At 31.6% G+C, this 24,768-nt stretch overlaps 1 protein-coding gene across 1 annotated transcript; it reads right to left on the bottom strand.

The window, feature by feature from the left end:
• Positions 1–15,581: 15,581 nt before the first annotated feature.
• Positions 15,582–23,781, bottom strand: PIN6 (Auxin efflux carrier family protein). The gene is made up of 7 exons (XM_028214232.2): positions 23,286–23,781; positions 21,996–22,600; positions 17,968–18,169; positions 17,743–17,828; positions 17,295–17,452; positions 17,122–17,198; positions 15,582–16,128 (listed from the first exon to the last, which is right to left on the bottom strand). The coding sequence occupies exons 1-7, from the start codon at positions 23,708–23,710 to the stop codon at positions 16,059–16,061; spliced, it is 1,623 nt and encodes a 540-aa protein (XP_028070033.2). The 5' UTR covers positions 23,711–23,781; the 3' UTR covers positions 15,582–16,058.
• Positions 23,782–24,768: the final 987 nt, after the last annotated feature.

Genomic DNA, 24,768 nt, shown 5'->3' with positions numbered 1-24,768 from the left:
TCAATCTATTCGGCTCAAGTGCCCCAGACGGCTCACGAATCAATTCTTCAAAATTCTTAAGGTCGTCTCATCCGACATCCGAACGATCATGAACCAACTGGGGTCCGGGCAATTTCACCAACCAATTCGGCTTGAATGCCCACAATACTCGGCATATGAATGATAAATCAATATTGTCATAAGATATTCAATCTCTGAAAGCTCAAACACAGCAATGATTTTATCCAAAGTAGTAAAAGGCAAAACATTCTTCATTAACATAACTTCACAAACTGTGTACAAGTGGTGGTGAAATAACAAGGTAATTTTCATTAATAAATTGAGCGCAAATAGTAACCAATTTATACATGAAAACTACCCTGAACCAACAAAAGTTTACCGAACAAAAACTTACATCGGAATTAAAAATACTTAATAAAATTGAAATGTCTCCCAGATCAATCCTCGGGGTCAGATTCAAGTGGCTTAACGTCCACTTGCTCGTAGGGAATTGACAAGGCCAATGTAACTCCAGCGGCAGCAAGGGCTTTGAGCCACCCATGTTTGAACCCCCGATTCTCGAATTTGGGGACTTCATCTACATATTCCGTGAAGGCAGCGCTCTTTCCTGCCTCAAATGCCGCAGAAGCCTCATAATCGGCTTTTTCCTTGGCCGCCTTGAGCTCCTCTAACTGAGCCTCCACCTCGGCAAGCGCCTCCTTGGCTAACTTGAGTGATTCTTCGCTCGCATTTGCCCTACTTTTAGCGTCAGAGTGGAGCTGTTCAGTTGAGCGAGCCCTCCCTCCTCTGCTTCAGCTCGCGCACTCTCCATTGCAGCTCTCATCACTTCAAACTCGGCCCTACTCTTTTGACCGTCCGCCTCCATTTGCAAACGATCAATCCTGCCAAGGGCATCATGTAGGCGGCGGCCTAGGTCCACGATCCTGCTAACCGTCTGCAAAACAAGTTGGGATCGTCAGATACCTTAATGAAAACAAATTCAAGAGAATTTGAGATGGTCACTTACCAGGAGCACCGACTGCGCAGATAGGGCTACGGCTATAACATCCGACACGGCGCGAAAGGCTACATTGTCAGCCGGCAAGGAAATTGAAGCCGCCACGCTCAACGCCACGGCTGGATCCTCAATGGTTGAAGCGTCAGAAGAGATCGACGTATCTTTGATCTTTGGCCGAACAATAAAAGGAGCAACCATTCGCTCGGCATTTTTAATCAATGTAGTGTAAAAAGTTTAATAGCGCACGTGATGTATTCTATTTATATTATATGCATTATATATATATATATATATATAATGTTCTAATCAAATATTTGCATACAGAAAAATCTCTTTAATAATATTTACGATGGATCTGAAAATATATGCCCTCTTTAAAATATTGTATATGTTGTAGAGATTTTAAACTAAATATATCCTACCACTACATTTGGATATATCACTTTTGTCAAAAGAAGATGACTCATTAATATCACATTTGTCAAGATAATACAACCAATCAATCATTTTTGTCAAAATAATATAATTAATCAATTTTAATTTTGTCAAAAAGTAAATAGTGATCGGCCTAAATTTTCAAAAAGTGAGAAGTAAAGTTTTCAAAAATATTTTTATTTAAATAATATTTTGTGTCAAATAATATGTATATTAAAAAAATCTAAATTGTTACAATTAATATTTTAGACATCATCAAAATTAAATAATATGATTAACAATCTCTCCCTTTTTTATGATGGCAATATTTGTATGGATTTGACACAAAATAAAATTAACAAAATATTTGATAACCCTGCAACATATAATTTTCAAAAGCAAAAATTATAGTTTTTTCTCCCCCTTTAACATCATCAAAATAATGATTAAGAGATGAAACAAACACATTCGATAAAATAATCTAAGCGGCCAAAAATAAAATAATGGGCCTTCTGTCTTGTCGAAATCGTTGTGGGGATTTTGGAGCATCTCGAGCACACAAAATGTTGACAAACAAAAGATTTGAGTAGATATGCATCAAGTATTGGATCGATGGGGTGTATAAAAAGTGACACAGATGATAGGCAAAGATACGAAATCATCAAGTGTTGGAGAGAAAAACTTGTTTCACCTTCTTTTGTAATCATGTCATTTCTTACCTTATCTATCAATGAGTCGGACCTGCATGAGGTGCCTGTAATGCAGGCAAATGAGAGAGTACCAGTGGTGCAGGCACATGCTATGCCTGTAAATGAGGGTTCTAGTGTTATTGGTAATCGAAATGATATCGATGCTATTAATAACACTATGACTCTTAGTACACAGGCCATGACTGCAGTTTCCAATATGGCGCGACGATTACAAGTAAGAGTACAAGAAAATCAGCAATGGAGAGATGAGGCGTGCTTGTTAAAACAACAACTGGTTAATATTTGTAAGGAGAAAAAAGAGCTAAAAAGGAAAAATGCACAGTTGGAGAATGCAGTGCAATATTACGCAACGGTTATAATGCTGAGACTCACAGAAGTCGAAAATAGAGAGAAACATGTAAAAGAGACTCATGAAAAATTGTTGACAGAAGTGAAACGGAAAAAATCTGTGAAGCCTTCTAAAAATTTAGATGTAATCGAGTAATATTTTCTTCTTCTGAAATAAAATTGCAAGCATTTCTTCTTTTTTATTTATTTATTTATATTTTTTTTAATTCTGTCTTTGCACAAAAAAATTGTTTGTTGGTGTAGATAAGGAGTATTGCAAATAAGGAGAAAAAAAATGTATATATACTCCCTCTAAAATTATGCACATAATATACACACGCCCCTTTTTTTATATATATTTTTATAATAATTGTTGATCTCAAAATATATGAGTCTCCCCCTAAATTAATGCACTAAAAATTACATAATTTTGAAGAAACAAATCACCAATCTATAATACCAAGGGCCATTAGGATCCGGTCATAAACAACTACACCAAGTGCACTAGCATAAAAGGAGAAAATAAAAATAAAAACAATTTCTTCAGATAAGGTAGAAGTAACAATTATTAAATCCAAGATAATTTGGAGCACATACAACAAGTAAAAAAATATAACACAGTGCAACAAGAATTTTAATATGTTAATCGGTGATGACCTTGATGATCGGAAGAAATGGAGAAAATTGGGTAGATCAGTGACAAATTTGTGTAGATCAACAATGGATCTTGATGAATCAGTCACGGATCTTGATAGATCAGTCACGGAACTTGATGGATCGGTGATGAAACTTGATGGATCAGTAAAGATGGTGATGCAGATTTTGGGTAGAGAAGTGATGAAGTTCGGTGGATTGGTGAGGGATTTGGGTGGATGATGGTAGTGATGGATGATTTTGTGGATGGTGGAGTTGGTTATAGACGATGGTGAGCATGGAGATGGAGTCGGCTGAGGATGTGAGGAAGAAGGGGAGAGTGAGAGACCAAGAGAAAGAGAAAAAGAGAGAGTAAGGGAGAGAGTGGATGAGAGATAGAGACGGAACGGGAGAAAGAGAGAAAAATTATATATATATGTATATTATTATTATTGTTATTATTTTTTATAACAATAATTATTATTACTATAGTTATTTTATTTAATTATTTATTAAAAAAATTATTTTTTAATATAAACATTATATTGGAGTAATCATCATACCCAGTTCTGTTCTAATATAACAAAATTGTTCTTCATTTTGAGGCTTGCTAAATATGTCAGCTAATTGACGATTTGTAGGCACAAATTTGAGTTCAATGCCACCTTTGAGTACATGATCTCTTAGAAAATGATGCCTTATTTCAACGTGTTTAGTGCGCGAGTGTTGAATAGGATTTTTTGAAAGGTTAATAGCACTTGTGTTATCACATTTTATTGGAATATGATCATGGTAAAGTCCAAAATTTTGAAATTGTTGTTTCATCCAAAGCAATTGTGCACAACACCCAACGGCGGCAATGTATTCTGCTTCAGCAGTTGACGAAGCCACTAAATTTTGTTTTTTGCAAAACCAAGAAGTGAGAGAGTGTCCAAGAAAATGACAAGTGCCACTAGTGTTTTTTCGGTCAAGTCTACATCCCGCAAAGTCAGCATCTGAGTAACCAAGAAGTTCAAAGGTGGTTCCCTTAGGATACCATAATCCCAAATTTGGAGTGCCGACAAGATATCTGAAAATACGTTTGACTGCGGTGATGTGTGACTTTTTCGGTGTGGATTGAAAACGTGCACATATACAAACACTAAACATTATGTCGGGCCTGCTTGTAGTAAGATAGAATAAAGAACCAATCATACCTTGATATTTTTTTTCATCTACAGGTTTACCTTGCTTATCTTTGTCGATTTTTATTGATGTGCTCATTGGAGTTGCTGCAGGCTTTAATGATTCTATTTCAAACCTTTTGAGTAGATCCTTGATATATTTCGTTTGATTTAAATGGATCCCATCAGTAGTTTGTTTAATTTGTAGACCAAGGAAGTAATTTAACTCCCCGTCATACTCATTTCAAATTCACCATGCATATCTTTAGCAAACTCGTTACACAAATTTTCATTAGTAGCACCAAAAATAATGTCATCAACATAAATTTGAACAATTAGCATATCTTCTTTTTTGATTTTTATAAAAAGTATTGTATCAATTTTTCCTCTACAAAAACCTTTGTCAAGTAGAAAATTACTCAATCTTTCATACCATGCTCTAGGGGCTTGTTTCAGGCCATATAAAGCTTTTGAAAGTTTGAAAACATGATCCGGGTATTTATGATATTCAAAATCGGGAGGTTGTTCAACATAAACTTCCTCCGAAATGTACCCATTTAAAAAAGCACTTTTAACATTCATTTGATATAATTTAAAATCTTTAAAACACGCAAAAGCAAGTAACATTCTAATAGCTTCAAGTCTAGCAACTGGTGCAAAAGTTTCATCAAAATCAATGCCCTCTTCTTGATTATAACCTTGGGCTACTAATCTAGCTTTATTTCTAGTAATAACTCCGGATTCATCCATTTTATTTCGAAAAACCCATTTTGTACCAATAACGGGATGATCCTTAGGTCGAGGGGTCAAAAACCAAACTTCATTTCTTTCAAATTGATTTAATTCTTCTTGCATTGCTAAAATCCAGTTTTCATCATTTTCAGCTTCTAAAAATGATTTTGGTTCAATTTGTGAAACAAACGCTAAGTTACCACAAATATTTCTAACAGAGGAACGATTTTTTATACTTTCCGCCGCATCACCTATGATGAGGTCTTTGGGGTGGCCATGAGCATATTTCCATTCTTTTGGTAGATTTGAGTCACTTTTTGGAATAACATATATTTCTTGAAGTTTCTCCATTGTCATTTCTTCTTTATGTTCGCGTAATGGATTTTCTTCATTTTCCTTTTTGTAAATACTCTCCGTACTTGGTTGATTTTCTACAATATCATTTTTTACAAGATTCTTGGAAATAATGTCGTTAGATTCATCAAAAACAACATGCACAGATTCTTCAACAAGTAGAGTTCTTTTATTGAATACTCTATAAGTTTTACTGGACATAGAATAACCAAGAAATATAGCTTCATCCGATTTAGTATCAAATTTTCCTAAGTTATCTTTATTATTATTTAATACAAAGCATTTACAACCAAAAGCACGCAAATGACTAATATTAGGTTTTCTACCTTTCCAAAGTTCATTAGGGGTTTTCTTAAGAATATGTTTAATCATGGCACGATTTATAACATAGCATGCAGTATTAACAGCTTCCGCCCAAAAATATTTAGGCAAATTATTTTCATAAAGCATAGTACGGGCCATTTCTTCAAGAGTTCTATTTTTTCTTTCAACCACACCGTTTTGTTGAGGAGTCCTAGGGGCTGAGAAATTATGATCTATTCCTAAGTCATCACAAAACATAATAAAATCATCATTTTCAAATTTTCTACCACGGTCACTTCTAATACTACAAATATTAAGATTTTTTTCATTTTGAATTCTTTTACAAAGTTTTGAGAAATTATAAAAAACTTTATTTTTGTGTGCTAAAAATAATACCCATGTATATCTAGTATAATTATCAACACAAACAAAGGTATAAGATTTTCCTTCTAAACTTAATGTTCTAGATGGTTCGAATAGATTAATATGCAAGAGTTGAAGCAGTCTAGTAGTTGAAACGATATTTTTGGATTTAAAAGAAATTCTAGTTTGTTTTCCAAATTGACAGGCATCACAAAGTTTATCTTTTTCAAAAACAATTTTTGGTAAACCTATGACTAACTCATTTTTTGAAAGTTTGGAAATTAAATCAAAATGAGTATGTCCTAATCTTCTATGTCAAAGCCAACCATTATCATTTAGAGCACATAAACATTTAATGTTAAAATGAGAAGATAAATCATGTAAATCAAACACATATACATTCTCATGTCTATAAACTATAAATAAAGTTTTGTTTTTTAGGGTGTTTTCAATAGTGCAATGAGTTTTCTCAAAAATAACTCTATAACCTTTATCACATAATTGACTAATACTAAGCAAGTTATGTTTTAAACCTTCAACAAATAAAACATTTTCAATAATAGGAAAGAGATTTTTACCAATACTTCCTACACCAATGATTTTACCCCTTGCTATTGTCGCCAAAAGTCACATATTTGCCATCCTTTGGTTGAAGTGTGGCGAACATAGTTTTATTCTTAGTCATGTGCCTCGAACATGCACTGTCGAGATACCATCTATCGTTACTGGATTTTTCCTTGAAACATACCTACAAAAATTTGATTTTTCTATTGGTACCCATTTTTTCTTGGGTCCATAAAAGTTAGAATTTGATACTCTTGAAATGTCCTTAGGGACCCATATCTTTTTTATTTTAGCAAAATGATTTCTTTTAACAGGACATGAAGGTGAAATATGACCATTTGTACCACAAAAATGACATGTGAGATGAGAGTGATTAGAAGATGCATACACAAAGCCATTTTTGACAGTTTTTACTTTTGAAAAAGGTTTATATCCAATTTCGGCTCTACCAAAAGTACGATTTTGATTTTTAAGAATTTTATCTAAAGTTTCTCTACCTTGAGTGAATTTTGAAAGAGTATTTTTCAAGTCTTCAATATTTTCTTTCAAAATAATTTGCTCTTTTTTTAAAGACTCGTTTTCTTTTTGCAATACAACTAAATGTTTTTCAAAAATTGAAGACTCTTTTCGAGTTAAAATCTCATTTTCCTTTTTCATTTTCATGGCTTCATTTTTTAAAACATTTATTTTGGAAGTCAATGATTCATTTTCTTTTGATAAACTTGAAATTACTTTCTTTTGACAATTACTTTTCAAACTAAGTTTCTTAAATTCAGCATGTAATTCATCAAAAGCAAATTGTAATTCATCAAATGTAAAGAATTCGTCATTTACCTTATTTTTGTTTCCAAGTGCCATTAAACATAGGTTAGCAACCTCATTTTTGTAAACTTCGGTTTCTGTGTCGCTTTCATTACTATCTTCTCTCCATGCTGCAACCATAGCTTTCTTCTTGTCCTTCTTGAATTTTTTCTTAAGTTTTGAACATTCTGATTTGTAGTGTCCAGGTTTGTTGCATTCGTAGCAGGTTACTTCAGATTTTTTGTGATTTTCTCCTCTTTGAAAATCCCTGTTGTTGAAGTCTTTTCTAAAAAAATTTCGTACGCCTTGTTTCTTTCTCACAAACCTTTGGAACTTTCTAGTGATGAATGCCATTTCCTCATCCTCATCTGAATCATCTTCCTTATCCTCTTGATGTTTCGAGGTGTATTTGAAGGCTATTCATTTCTTCTTGTTGTTGTCCTCATCTTCCTTTCCTTCTTGCATTATGAGCTCAAGAGTTAAGAGAGATCCCATTAACTCATCTAAACTTAGCTTTGACAAATCCTTGGCTTCGGTAATGGCAATGACTTTTGTCTCCCAGCTTTTTGGCAATGACCTAAGTACTTTTCTTACAATTTCAGCATTAGTATATATTTTGCCAAGAGAAGTTAAACCATTAATAATATCAGTAAAGCGAGTAAACATTTGAGGAATAGTTTCATCAGGCCTCATTTTAAAGAGTTCATAATTATGGACTAGCAAACTGACTCTAGATTCTTTAACTTGTTCGGTTCCCTCATGAGTCACTATAAGCTTGTCCCAAATTTCTTTTGTGGTTTTACATGTGGAAATTCTGTTGAACTCGTTAGCATCTAAGGCGCAGTACAACATGTTTGTAGCTTTGACATTAATTTGGGTCATTCTAGTATCTGATTCATTCCACTCATCTTCAGGTTTTGGTACCCTAAGTCCATCTATGGTTTTGGTAGGAATTTTTGGACCATTGCAAATAATTTTCCAGCATTCATAATCATTAGATTAAACATGTATGGCCATCCTAGTTTTCCAATAACTAAAATTTGTGCCGCTAAATAATGGTGGCCTATTAGATGCTTGTCCCTTGGGTAAGGAATAACTAGAGGTTGCCATGATCTACTCTAAGACGGTTAAGTCACAGAAACTAAAGTCTAGGCTCTGATACCAATTGTTATCCCAAGTAGGCAACCCAAGAGGGAGGGTGAATTGGGTTATTAAAAATTTTACAATATTATAATTAACACAATATTCAGAATTTTAACAAATAAAAAAAAAAACAGAATAATAATTATCAATATAAAAGTAAGAGAGATAGGAAGATAAAATCAAACACTAAGATTTAAAGTGGTTCGGCACGCCAAGCCTACGTCCACTCCCCAAGGAACCTCCTTGAGAATTTCTTTACTATCAATTGAATAAATACACCACCAAGTTGTGGATTTGGCACAAGACTTACTCTTATTTTTTGAGTCTCACTCAACAATAAATGTCTCACCCTTACAAAATCTCTCACAAAAATAATGAATAAAAATTAGTGGTACTTAAATCATCTTTTACAATAATTTTCTCACAAAGAGTAGATATGAAAGTGTAAGAACAAAGGCTAGGCTTAGATCTGAAAGTGAAAGAGCAGAATACAATATACTCAGAATTTTGGAGCTCACAGAAAATTTTCTCTTCAAGTTCTTGACTTTTCTCCACACATAACACTTCTATTTATACACAAAAATATACCCGTTAGGACGCTCCTTGCTGACGTCATGGCTTACATAAGCACGCTCGTTGATTTTAAATAGTCAGCAAATGTTAATAATTAAAAAGACAAAAGTAAAACTAATTTTTTTCTTTTCCTTTTTTATTTTTTTTCAAACATGGAGCCCCTGTTTTTTTAGACAATTTAATGCAAAGTTTACAACTTTCAAACAAACAAATGATTTGCTCCATCTTATTTATAATATATATACATATATATATATATATATATATATATATAACTCCATCTTTTTCTTCTTGTGTGATTATAATATGATATAATCAATGTAGTGTAAAAAGTTTAATAGCGCACGTGATATATTCTATTTATATTATATGCATTATATATATATATATATAATGTTCTAATCAAATATTTGCATACAAAAAAACCTCTTTAATAATATTTATGATGGATCTGAAAATATATGCCATCTTTAAAATATTGTATATGTTGTAGAGATTTTAAACTAAATATATCCTACCACTACATTTGGATATACCACTTTTGTCAAAAGAAGACAACTCATTAATATCACATTTGTCAAGATAATACAACCAATCAATCATTTTTGTCAAAATAATATAATTAATCAATTTTAATTTTGTCAAAAAGTAAATAGTGATCGGCCTAAATTTTCAAAAAATAAATAGTAAAATTTTCAAAAATATTTTTATTTAAATAATATTTAACAAATATATATATTTTAAAAAGATAATATTTTGTGTCAAATAATAGGTATATTAAAAAAATCTAAATTGTTACAATTAATATTTTAGACATCATCAAAATTAAATAATATGATTAACAATCAGGTTTGCCACTATCACACTCAATAGGCTGATACAAATCTTTACAAAAATAATAGGTCCTCCATTTTAGTTTTCTAAGTTACCCAATTGCTTCCATTGAAGCTAGACATACGACCCACATTTTCCTTCATTGATTTACACAAATAATTAAACCGAAATAAACCATAAGTTTTGATACCAGTTGTTAGGAAAAATATATGATTTCATACAAGTAAATTAATCAATGGAAATAGAAACTTATTTGGTTGATAGTGGAATCGGATTTCGATCCTGTAGACGTACCTCACATTGAGGGAACCTCGAAAAATTCTTATGTTGCTTTTGATTTAATTTTTTCGCATTAGTTTTTATTTCTATTGATTGATTTACTTGTGAAAAATCACATATTTTCCCTAACAAGTTAATGTCAGTAGTTTGTTACTTCAGAAGATGGGAGTGGGATTAAGCAGCTCAAACATCTTATTTTGAAGGTCTTTAAAGGGTCTCAAGCTATTAGAAAACTAGTATATTGTAACAGAAGAATCATTTGATGGAGAATCTTTTCTTGTGCTAGGATGGTTATCGTGCTGTTTGCTTCAATCCATATTTGTGGCCTTCTGGTCAACAGGTATTGATCTTCACCCAAAAATCCTTGCTAATTAACTCCATGTTTTATTTTTTGCTTATTTCATGAGAGAAAATTATTAGAGTGTAGTTATTTGTAACTTTTCATTGGATTAATTAACTTTATTGAAGGAAAAAGTGATGATATTCGTTCCCATATCTTTTATGGTTGATGAAGTTTTTATCATGTTTAATGATCTTTTGGTTTGCTTTTGTACTTGGTTTGTTGAAGTGGCAAAACCCAGATCTAATCTCTACCAAGATGTGAAGCAAAGGCAAATACGGCATTGACAATGGAAGTGATTTCATTGGCACTATGGCAGTAATTCATTTCCCAATTATTGCTATGTAAACTAGTGATCTCTCTCTCTCTCTCTCTCTTGAATTTACTGATTTGCTTAAATATTCTTTGTCAATACGAACAATTAATTAAGATAATTATATATGATCATGAGTATAATATTGTTGATATGTGGTTTTGCATTACAATTTGTAATGTGATTGAGAAATTGAGGTTGTGAAATTGAAGATTTCTAGAGAGAGATGAGAGATTCTACAGTTGAATTAATTGAGTTGTTGTTATTAATTCTTGTTCTCTAACTTAGGCCTCGTTTGTGAACATATTATTTCAGGCCTCGTTTGCGAACTCTCCTATTTAGTCAAAAAGTCAAAAAGTAATTAGCCAAAAAGCCACCAACCCATACCAAAAAGTCAAAGATTCTCTTTTCTCTCTACTTTTTGCACATCTTTTCATAAAAAGTTAAAAATTCATCCCAAACATACTAATTTTTTTTTAGCTCATATTTTAGCCAAATAGCCAAAAAGTTACTTAATTAGCCTGTTCCCAAAATGAGGCCTTAGTAACTTTTTAGCTTTTTGGCTAAAATATGAGGTAAAAAAAAACTAGTATGTTTGGAACGACTTTTTGATTTTATACGAAAAGATGTGCAAAAAGTAGAGAGAAAATAGAATCTTTGACTTTTTGATATATGTTATAGGCTTTTTGATTTTTTTAATAACTTTTTAACTTTTAGACTAGAACTATAACATGCCAAACGAGGCCTTAATTGTAATTTTATTAGAGTTTTGAATTAATCCAATGTATATAAAATATATACATTTTATGGTGAAATTGATTTACAATATTATTATTGCTTGCAGGTTGCCCAATGTTTAAGGAAGTGAAGATGCATTTATACTATGGAGAAGCAAATTCGAACTTATTTTGTTGAACCTGTTTTGTTGACTTAAGGAGTAGATCATTAGTTATGGTAGTTTTATATAGAAATGCTGCAGATTCTGAGTTCAAATTTCTACTGGTAGGACGTCTCAGTTTTGTGGTGAATCCTGCAGAAGTTAGTGTGTGCTATACTTCAGTTTCACAGTAGTGCCATGTTTGGTTGATTGGGTTGGCTAGTTGGACATCTCAGCTATGAATGCTCCAGCAATGGTGAATGCTCCAGCAAGCCCTAATGTTCTGCTACTTTTGGGAAAGCTTCTAGCAGTGGTTGTTATGTTTCTTCAGCATTGTTGTTCTAGCAGTGGTTGTGATGTTTCTGTGTGGCTGTAATGTTGCTTGTGGTTGGTTTCTCTCTAACCTCTAGCGCCTCTTTTCCCTTCTTTATTGATGTAATTTCTTCTGTTTTCATCAATAAAGTTCTTTCTTTGCTGATCAAAAAAAAAAAAAAAAGTAACTAACTCTAACAAATTCAAGATTTTAACCTCCACAACTAACACAGTTATAACAAAGATATTTATCACTCAAGTATATATAAAGTTAAAAACAAACAACACCTCAATTGGACTTTCGGTTAGGAAATTAGAAGCAAATTAGCAAAAGCCAAGCACTATGGATGAGCTGTGTGAATTGATCAAAATTAGAGTGGCCTTATGAATGAAGTCAATAAGCATTAAGGAATCTCATTTCACAATTCATGACCTTATTTATAATTTGAGGCATATTAGAGTTTGCTTAGGTGGGAGGGTGGGGTAGTGGTAGAGCTGATCCTTGGCAGCTACAGCTGGTTTTGATTGGTTGAGGATTAGCTAGTGTGCTATTGGATGGTTCGTAGTTTCTCTAGTATACATTTGATGGACTGCTTGGTGGCTGCCCTTTACCTTGGATTTGTTTGCTAGTTTTTTTTGTTGTTCTATTTATTGGTTTGTTTGGTAGTTGGTGCCTTACCAACTTGGTGTTGTGCTAGCAAAATGCTAGTAACTTGGTGGCTGCCATTGTAAGAACAAAATGCACCCCAATTAGAATTCCTATTAGAATGTTAAAAAATTTAGGCTTAATTATAGCTTGTTTGGGGTTGAGATTATAAAATAGGCACCTAACCAACTAAAAATCAGCACAAGCACCTCACTAAAGTTTATATAAACTTCTAGAAACAAACCAAACCCCTATTGAACTCTTGGTTATAAAAGTCAAGCTAAATTTGGAAATTTTAAGTAGAAATACTCCAATTTGTATATCATAGTTTCGAGACCAAGCATTTTATTACTAACATTCTAATATTGTAAATTTTTTTGTATGTTTGACAAATTGGCAATGGATGGAACATAGTTCGGAGAGCATTAGAGGATTATATTTTGAATTTTTTGATATATTTTGTCATAGGATTTTGTTATGAATTTGCAAGCATGGAAGTTTTTTTAGAATTCATTGTGTACATGTTTGAAATTTCGAATTGTAAGAAATTTGTACTTATATTGGATTTTTTGGATTTGAGATTTGCTTATGTTTAATATGCTACTACTTTTAAATTAAGTTTATATTTTGGATGCTCTGACAAGTGTATTAATTTGTTTTGATTGCATGTATGTGAGAAATGATGCACAAGAAAAGTAAATCTGGGTTTGGATTTTTAAATTTTTTTTTTTTGTAGGTTTATAAATTATGTATTGAACATGCACTACAACAAAAATCACCTTTGGGTCCCTCTTTAGTCGCCAAAAGTGGATTTTTCAGATTCAGCGACTAAATTTTTTAGTCGCCCATTTTGTCGCCAGTACTTAGTCGGCAGAGGTATTGGCGACTAAACAAGTTTTAGTCGGCAAAAACAGGTGTTTCAGCGACGAAAGTGATGGTCGCCAATAGTGAATTACACTTTCGGAAATTATACATTCAGCGACTAATATTTTAGTCGCTGATAGCCATGAATCACCGACCAAAGTGATTACTCGCCCAAAGCAACACTTTTGGCGACGACTAATTTTAGTCGCCAAAGGTATTCCGTGAAAAAAAAAAAAACCTTATTTCTTTGCATTTTCTGAGTTTCGAACCACTGAAACTTTCACATTCTAAACCTTTAACCAAACACTTTCTCCACTATGCCAGTATAACATCACATGAATGTATATGCAATATATATTATTTATATAGTATATTAATCGGTATTAATACAAAACTAATTATATAAATATAATTATTTTTATTCAATATAAATTATGTGAAAAATAAATTATTTATTAAAAAAAAATTTAGGCCACTTTTGGCGACTAAATCAATTATTTAGTCGCCAATTCTATGATTTTTGGGCTACTAATTAATTTGTTGTCGCTAAAAAAATATGTTTAAATTAAAAATAGCACTTTTGGCGACTAAATCTGTTTTTGGTCGCCAAAAACGTCCCGATTTGGCTACTAAATTGAAATTTAGTCGCCAATTCACTGTTTTTAGCTACTAATTTTTTTTTTGTAGCCAAAAACCTTCATTTTCAGCGACTAATCTTTTTTTGGTCGGCAAAAGACCTATAATCGGCGACTAAGTCGCCAAAAACCGTCGCTTTTGGCTACCAAACAACCTTTAGTCGGTAAAACTGCTACATTCGGCGACCAACAACAGTTTAGTCGCTAAAACCCAGGTATTCGACGACTAATTCATTTTAGTCGGCAAAAGGCTTCATTTTTGGCGACTACATCCAGTTTAGTCGCCATTTGGTCAACTTTCAGCGACGAAATTCTGAATTTTAGTCGCCATTTGTGCTTTTTCTTGTAGTGATGAAATTGTAAAAAATATATATATATATAAATAATGAATTTTTTGTGACATTTTGTTTCCATTGCTAAAAGTCTGTGAATATGATATGAATTTTTAGCAACTAAAAACTTGATTGGTCACTGGAAGACCTTTTGGCGACCAAACTTTATATGTCGCTAAAACCTGATATGTCATCTGCTTAAGGCTACTTTTAGTGACTAAATGTTAATTTATGGCGACAAATTATTTGGTTTTTGGAGACTTAAATATTTGGTCACCGATTTATTTATAAGGCGACTACAATTTCTTTGGTCGCCGAATCATTTAGTGACATGACTTTGGTGACCATTTTTTTGGATCGCTAATACTTTTAGCAAAGGAAATTATACTTTTGGTGACTAAAAAAAGGTCACTAAAAGTGCTTTTCTTGTAGTGATTTGTGAGGGTATTTTTGGGATATGAAAAGAATAAAAAACATATGTATTCTTCAAATTTTTAAAATAATAGTAGATATTTAACAATATTGAATTTTATTAGTGGATTTTAAAGTAATTATTGGCTGGCCCCAAACCATGTAGAATTTTGGTCTAGAAAATAACTAGTAAGTCTTACTTTTTATTAAACAATAGCTTATTATGCGTACATGCACTAGAAACCCATTAAAACAATATTTTCTTTTCTTTTCTCTATCATATTGTTTAATTTCAATGTTCAAATAAGAAATCGGTTTGAGTTATACAAACTTTATATCTTTGTGAGATTGATATTAGAAGTTAGATTGAGCACATCATTCATATTAAATAACAATCCAATTCTGATACACCCAATATGTCCGCATTTTGTTTTCCACGTTTTCAAGACAAGAAACCCAATGAAATGATGTCCAATGCAATGTTTCCTCACTTTGGGGATATTGACAACAAAGTGGCAAACCCTTGTTCAGAAAGCTTCAGTTCTAAGGCAATATGATCTTTGTTTCATATACTAAACATCTTGAGAAAAGCACAAAGTAAAGACCAATGTGTGATGATTGTTTCCAAAATCAAAATGACAGAAAAACACTAAAGCAAAAATTAAATGATTTCACCTTCTTTTCTTTTCTTTTTTCTTGCCTTTTCTTGAGAATCAAACATAACTTAGTAGCAACAACCTTCTTTCACACCCCTCACAAAGAGAAAACCATGTCACCTACCTTAATCATAAGTCATCATAGTCCCATTTCCTTTCGGCTACCACTAATAATCTTATGTACTAAGGACAGTGAAACCAGAACTTGAAGACCCTAACATTGTTCTGTCACAATCCATACAAGTAAAAATCCTAATTTTCTGGGTTTCGAAAATAGACCTTAATTACTAAGAAGGGCTAAACACCATTGATCATCAAAGTAATATAACAACATTAATGGGGTAATCAAGGATGACGTGTCGAATGTTGGGTTGATTCAACATAATGGGGCCAAGAAGGGTCAGCATGGATGGTGGTGAGGGGACATAAAGTATACTTTGGATGCTCCACATTTGCATGCTTTATTGATGCCCCCCCAATATTCACCATAGGCCTAACAAGACATAATAGAGGAGGGTAACTGGCAAGGAAACTAACATGCCGAAGATAACCCTGCAAAAACAGAGGGAAGTGTTTAATTCAAGTATAATCTAATGCTAAAAAAAAATGCTAAAAAGAAACAGTAAAATTATTTGCATAGAAATTATTCACATAATCATTCACTTATTCTCGTATGTCATGTCTTAATGATTTATATGCCTGTAGCACAACTCAAAAAATAAGCACATTAACTGCATTAATTTAAGTAATCAACGAGATAAATGAACACTTTTTTTTGTTGTTGATATTGATGGATAAATGAACACATTGAGAGGTGGATGGGATTGTAAACATCATAAATTTACAATCATGATAGTCATGCAACAATTCATTTTTAAAAAAAGTACACAAAAATGGTATGCAAAAATAGAGATAAGAGTGCGGGCCCACGCCATGTTCGGTGTACGTGCATTATTTATGTGCATGTATATGACTAATTTTATTAAAGTCTTTTGTGATTAATAGTTTAAGTATTTTAAGGTAACCATTATATTTGGAACAAGAATTATTATATGGGTCTGAAACACCATATGGTTGTGAGCTTATCCAATTGTATTTTGCTATTTTTCAATCACATTATTTATTTTTTAGATCATCTAAACATTCAATTCCTTATTAGTGAGAGAGTACATAGCCACATAATATTTCTAAAAGACAAAATAATTAATCGTATTTGGAGGTTTTGTCTTTCAGGGCTACTTTTGCTTTTTTCAAAAGTCATGATTCCCAATCAAATTGTACTAAACATGATGCCTAATCAAAATGTCTTTTGTTTTAGATGACAATCACAAAATAATTTCCAATCACTTTTTGAAAAAAAATGGTTCCAATAATTTTTATGGTAACCACAAACAATGTGAAAAGGTTTTGACATCCCAGGTTCCAAATGGTATCAGAGATCCCACATTTTGGTTAACAATAAATAAGATGTAAAATTCAAATGTAATTAAGTACTCCAAACTCGCAAATAAGGCAAGCAAAAATGTGATGAGGATTCTAACATACCCAGTACTTAGGATGTCAGGATGCAACCCATATTCCCTTGCAAAGACAAATGGTACAATCCCTTGTGGAAGAGCTGCCTGAGATTCAGTTTTTAGCAATGTTTTTTGTTTACAAAATATTGTCATATAATTAAGCACAACAATATGATATAGTTCTCTTTGAGGTATATATACCTGTACTATGGCCGTGTGCAGCCGATCTCCTCTAAGTCCGATAGCTACAGATGCAGCTGACATAAGTATCGGTCCTCCAAGGAACCGGATCACCATCCCTATTGTTGCCATTTTTATGCCACAAGCAATTATCCGTGGCTGAAGAGCCATGAACAGCCCTATAATTTTTTATTTTCAGTTGCAATTAAAGATATATTCAATACATTGAATAAATTGTTCACGTACAAGTAACATGATACTAACTATTTTCATCATGCATGTTAGCAACGTTAACGACAAGCCTTAAATAATCGTTTTGCTTCTTCTTCTTCTTTTTTTAAAATTTATTTATTTATTTATTTTTAGTGCTAGTAATGTGCCATATTTGTACAAATGTATTTGCATGATGCAAATACATGTGTGAGTAACATATATGTATTTATGTTAATGAGGCCCAAATTATATATACCTAAACTGAACATGGCCATCCCAAGACCGGCATCAGAAATTATCTTTATGGAGTACTTCACCAAACTGGGCACCCCAACATTCCATCTGCTCAATTCATGAAAACCATGCATTTTACAAATTAATTAGTAAGCAGTAATATAAAACTAAGCAAATACAAAAGTAAAATAAATAAATAAATAAAGATAATTCAAAAGTACTTGGGGAAGTTTTGAAAGAAACTTACTTAAATGAGATTAGAGACCAGAGAAGCCCTAACACACTTGAGTATGTGTTTGGATTGCGAGAAAGTTTTCGTCCAACCATGATCAGTATCAGTCTTAGCATGACAAGGGCACTTGGCATCCCCTGATTGGCCGCTGCGCCCTTCGAATCTGCTTCTTCAGCCACAGGAAATTTCCCACAGTCTCTGAAGCTAAGATCTTTCTCTGAAGATTAATTAGATTAATGTATCATAGTCCATTTCCGCAACAATACCAAATTTTTTTCTAGTTACGCCATTGTTGTTGTCAAGAAAATAGTAAATTTGACCAAAGTAATGTACAACAACTATTCATGTTATAGTGATATGAGACAAAAAAATATTCGCAGAACATATTTATGTCACATCTATACATTCTGTGTTTAGAATTTTATGTTGGTTTAGACTTTTCCTTGGTGTTAATTGTCAACCTTAATTTTTTTCAAGAGTAATTTCACTTCAGGTTTGGTGGGGGATGAATTTAATATTGTAAAAATAGTCTTATGATAAATAGCAGTAAAGTTTTATTTTAAAAGTTTAAATAAAATGATTCAGCACTCTATAGTGCTTTTGTTTTAAATTAAAATACTCATTATTGTTTCACATAATGGCCAAAATATCACTCCACATTATTTTATATAAATTTTATATGTATAAAAATTATTTCTTCATTTAATAGAGGAAAATATTAAAATTATAATTATTTTGAATTTATATTTTTTTCTCGTTAACCACATCTTAGCATGACCCTTGGATAAACGGTCCACTAGAAAAAGTTGAAGCTCTTTCCAATGCCATCATATATTGGGGGCCACAAGCATGCAATCATTTTTATTCTTTTTCTCCCATTTTCACTTTTTAAGGGCGGTAGAGATAATAAAACATAGGATTTAGTGGCCAACAATGGAATGAATAATGATATTACCAAATTGTCTTTACTATGAGACCAAGGCTATGTTTGGGATGTTAGTTTGAATTAAAATAGTTATATAAGATAAAATTGATTTTTTTAATTAAATAGAATAAAATATCATCTTTAATTTATAATCATTTTATAGTTTCTTTCATAAAAGTAAAAAAATCAAAAAATCTATCTTAAACGAAATTTTTTAATCTCAAATTAAAAAAATTAATCCACATCCTGAACTAAGGGTAAATGAAATTTATCAAATAATAACTCCAGCACTAGTCTACCAACACACACGTGCCTTGAAGCAATGATGTTACCTATCAATTAAGGATCTGACTCGGTTAAAATTATATATTGATAGAAAATTAGTGGAACTTTGACCATCCCTTTTTTATCTGGAGTAACAAAAAAATTATTATGTTTTAGTATCCAAGGTATAGAATCATGCTTTGTCAAGGGTAAAATTATTTCCTATCATTTATAGCAATGTGGCATGTCAAACTTATATAAATTGAGTGATAAAATTATTAATAGTATTGTCATATCACAGTTTAGAATTAAAATAATAATAATGAAAAGAATAATAATATCCTTTAAAATAAACTCCCAAAAAAATGCCATTCAAATAAAAAAATTGAGAAACAATATGAAATAGTGAAATGTGGTCAGTATTTTTTTTCTTTAAACCATTAAAGTTACACATTTTAAAAGAATATTTAAAAAATAATTAAATCCTTAAAAATATATAGATTAAATTCATTTTGATGTCAAATTTAAATTTATATTAGATATCTAAATTTTAGACATTTTGCTGGACATGTCATTTATTCAAAAAAAAAAAAACAATTCCACCGGGTCAATATTTTATGGGAGGAATTTACATACATAATTGGGGGAATATCAATTTAGTCCAACTTTTGAAAAATAATTATATATTAATGATAAACTTTATAACATTTAAGAAATGCTATTATGTACATCCTTTTTGGGTGCATATGGTATGCATCTTATGCACAATATATATATATATATATATATAATCTTTGTACAAAAAAAAAAAAAAAAGTAGAACTTTTATTTATTCACAAAAAAAAAATAAATAAATAACTTTTTGCTTCCCACAACAAGGATAACTTTAGTTGTACATAATTTTTAAGTACACATTATAATTTTAATACTTATAACTTTCAGGAAAAAAATAGTAATCTTAAACTAAACTAAGCCTTAAGTCTCATCAAACGGGATTTGCTACATGAATTCTTTTTCTTCACACGGTTTTATCAAAGGTCATTTTATTAGTCAAATTAAATAAATTCATATATCTATTTATTACATAATTTTTCAAAACTATCTTTTGACTTTTAAAAAAAATATATTAATTGTCATAATTAATGAATTTAAAAGAAAGATAAAGTAAAAATATCATTTTATTTTACTTTTTAATTTTTGAAAATAGACTAATAAATTAAAATAATAAAAAATAAAATAAAGAATTAATATTTTGAAAAGGTAAAGCATTAAGTAGTGTTTTGAAAAGTTGGTAAAAAGTTAATTTTTTTGACTTTTTTAACTTATTTTGTCTTTTTGTGAGTAGAAAATGTTAGAAGTGATATGACCCAAAATAGATAAAAAACTAAAAGTTGATTTTTTATTTTGTTTCCAAAAACCCCTAAATTATAAACTTCTCTCTAAATATAAAAGTATTTTTTTAAAAAAGAACTTTATATGTGATTTTTTCTAAAAAATTTACATGTAACACAATAGCCTGTTCTGTCTGACCAGTTTCCATTTCATTGTCGTCAGTTAATTCAGTTGTTAAGAGCTGAGATCAGATCATCATGAGATCAGACAATGCTAAGCATAGAGTCAGATGAGAAGTAGACCAACATTTATGGATTCCTACTAGACAAAAAAAACGTACATTCGTGCAAAGCTGAAACAAAGCCATGCATGTGTCACACTGTGTCTCTGGTATTTTGGTGAATCTAATACTGACTCATGTGTTGACAACACCCAAAACGACATCATTTCACTCCCACCTTGTGACACTCAAAATACGACAACGTTTATATCTCTCTTGGGTCATGGAGTGTTGTGGGACTGTTTCGTACAAATTATTAGAGTTATTGATAATTAATTTTTTCTGAATTTGTGTCAAATTAATTTTTTTTTATTAATTTTATATTTTATAAAAATATTAGATTAAAAATTATAAATACACCTCTTAAAATTTATTTAAAATATGAATTGTTCCTTATTATGATTTGAAAAATTATAAATATCTCATTGTTAAAATTTTTTATTTAATAAAATTAACTGAAAAAATAAAATTATTAACTGTTCTTTTATACAATAATAAAATTACTTAGATTATTAATTGAAATAAATTTACGGTATCATTAAAAACTGTTAATTAATTTAAGATTTATTAACAAAATAAATAATTTATTATGAAATTAAAAACTAAAAAAGGCGGGATATAATTTTCTAAATTACAGGGAGTAAATCACATTTTAAAAAAATCAGAGAAGATGTATTTATAACTTACCTAAAATGTTATTATTTAGAAAACATTAATACTACAATCTTAGAAATTTATCTTAAATTTTACCAAAAAATATCAATATATGACTTAGATTTATTTCATGCTTATATTATTCAAATATCCATTTTTGTTTGAAATATTCTAAATAAGTGTACTTTTTGACTTTTTATAAAAAAATATGTAAAAAAATACAGAGGAGATATTGATTGATATGACTTAAAAAAGTTAAAAAAATAAAAGTGTGAACTTATTTAGTCTTCTCAAACCAGGCCTTAATCTCTATCACACAATTACAATACCAAAAAAATTATGAATTAAATTTACGAGAGTATTGGATTAAGAAAAATGCTATAAGTCTTAAATTTTCTATTAAATGAATGATTAAATATTTTACATGGGGGTGAAGACTCTACACTAATATGAGATATTTAATCAATTATTTAGTAAAAAATTTGGTATCATAATGGATTAATCCAATTGTAATGTAACTTGTAACTTGAAAGCACACAAAACCCTATAGAGACAATGTCAGAGAGACTGAAAGGTGACAATACGTACCTCCAACAGCATCTTTGCACCCCCCTCGTCTCTCTCCACCACCACCACCCTCATACTTCTCCGGCGACTCCCACACCATTTTCATCCCTGAAAATGCCGGAGAAGGGTGCCGGAAAACCTTCCCGGCCACCGGAGATCTGACCCACGTTGGCGTGTTCGCCATAGTGATGTCCAATTCGTTAAAATTGGAGGCCCGTGGCGTCGGCTGGAGCGAGTACGCGTCTGACGATGCGTACCCAGATAGACGAGGACTCGCGGATCGGTACCCGAAAGCTAGATCTCCGAAAGAGATATCATGTTGGGGCGCCGGAGTGTGGACGGAGTAGACTTCGGCGCCGGAGAGATTGGATGCCCGGGGAGTGATTCCGATGGAGGAGGATAATGCGGAGTCAGGGGCGGAGGATGTGGAGCGTCTGATTCGGACGCGGATGCGACCGGTGCCGTCGATTTCGGACTCGGTACGAAGTGGGTCCCGGCCGTCGAGGGAGATGACGTCGCCGTCGATTTCGAATTTCGAGATGGAGGCGGCGGTGGAACCGGGGAACTGGGTTTGGATTAGGATGGTGGCAGCTCTATATTCAAATAGGAATAGCAACAATGTATACCTGCATGTAACACAAAAATAAATTTATGTATAGACCTACATTTGTATTATCATATTCAATTATATAAATAAAACTATATATATTATACACACTTTTAATAAATTTCATTCACATACTTATTATATATGTTATTAGATAAAAAATCAATTATTAAGATGTTGAAAATTGAACCCCTACATCTTCTTCATATGCACACTATTTCACAAGACCATGGGCAACTTATTATACGTTATGGAATAAATTTGATTGATACATTTCAAATTTTAAACATTTTTTACATATTATATCAAATAAAACAAAAAGTTGATTGGTTACTTTTGTTTTGTGCTTATTTGTATGTTTTGATTAATTTTCACCTAGCTTTTTAATTACTTTATGTAGAAGTGTTTGATGCTTTTATATTCTCCTTTCAAACTTTTCAGCATACTTTTGTACAAAATGTTTAGCTGAGTAAACATTGAATAAAGCTGAGAAAGATAGAGCAAGAAAAAGACCCAACGTGTTGTGTGAGAAAAATAAAAAATAAAGTAACCCTAATATTGTATTTCGATCATCAATTTAGATAAATAATTTAAAATTGAAGGAAAAAATGAGAAATTTTTTCGAAAATTTTTTTTGCCTATACCTTTCCAAATTTATAATAAAAACACAAACTAAATGAAGAAAAAAAAAAGCAGAGTAATACCAGATTATGCATTGAAGAACAACCAGTTGGACCATGAGGCTCTGAGTGAAGTCACCATACATGGCCCTAAGCAAAGGAATACCCATGACAAGTGTGTTAGGCAGAGTAGCAACTGAGAATAGAGTGATCAACCAGTCTAAACCTCCTTTAAAGATAGCCCAAACTGAGAGCAAAGCAAACACAAAGAGCTTAGACAGAGTATCAGCCAATATGAACTTGGTGTCCATTTGGTATGGATTGTTCTGAGATATGAAGTGGAAAGATAGCACCGGCACGGCGAAGACTGCGACGAACCGGTTTATGCCGGAGCACTGTTCTGGAGTGAATATCTTCCACCATTTCACCGATGCGTATGCGATTAGCATTGCGAAGTAGAGAGGAACCATTGCACACATGACTTTGTAGAAATCATCTGCACTTATCATTTTCTTTCTCTCTCTCTTTCGCTTTCTCTCCTGGTTTGGATGTTGTCTTACTTTAGGAGAGGTGGAGGTGTTTATATAGAAACTTTATGGACAAGAATGCCCCACTTAAAGTTGTTTATTTACTTTAGGAAATAATTTACAAATAATTTTAAATAAAAAACTCTATAAAAAAAATGTGGTAGTGATATTCTTAAATTTATAAATCAAAATGATGGATTTTTTAGTTTGGAATGAAATGATCATAGTTGGTCGTATCATTTTGTATTTAAATTATACATCAAAATTATATTTGTATATCATCACTTAACTTGTAAGGTTAACAGTATGAGTAGTAATTGAAATAATTTTTATTTTTGCCAAAAAATCAAGTAATTTTTTTTCTTTTTTATTTTTAGGGAGAGAATAAGGGAATGAAAACCACCATGTCACGCAGCAAGACTTAAACTTAAGGAAGACCTTTTAATACTTTGGAATATATTTTTTGATAATTTGGTATGTGGTTCATTGAACCGATTAATTCAAAAAATCAATTTCATTGTCTACTAGCAAGAGGCTTAATTAAAATCAGAACAAAGTTTTATATGAATCGATTCTAAGAAATTATTTATACTTAAAAAGTTTCAACTATGAAAGTATCGAGAGAATTCAACCCAAGGTCACATGACATCAAAGTAAGTTAATAAACAAAAAGTTGTATCAAATTTATTAACACAATTACAAATATGTTACCATCATATCATTTTAAGGATATTTGTATTAAGCTTGTTCGTGTAACATTTTTCCCTTAACCACACGGCCAATCTTATGATATAGTTGTATACGAGTCTATTTGGTATCATTTAATATATTTTTTGTTTGTTTGTTTGTTTGTTATGTTTGTAAAAATAAAAGCAATGAAAAGGCCAAAAACATCATTTGAGAGAGTAATTTATATGAAAATTGGGCCGAGCTGGGTAATGGGCCGTTATGGGCCACAGTACGAAAGGCTTAGTAAAAAGGCCATAAAGTTACTCCGGTCCAAAGGAGACATGAAGTTACTCCGGTTAAAAGGAGGCTTA

Source organism: Camellia sinensis, chromosome 3 (genome assembly GCF_055761805.1).
Source record: "Camellia sinensis isolate YWXY chromosome 3, ASM5576180v1, whole genome shotgun sequence".
Taxonomy (NCBI): Eukaryota; Viridiplantae; Streptophyta; class Magnoliopsida; order Ericales; family Theaceae; genus Camellia; species Camellia sinensis.
The sequence above is the reverse complement of the archived record's forward strand: the minus strand, read 5'-3'. Positions and strand labels throughout refer to the sequence as shown.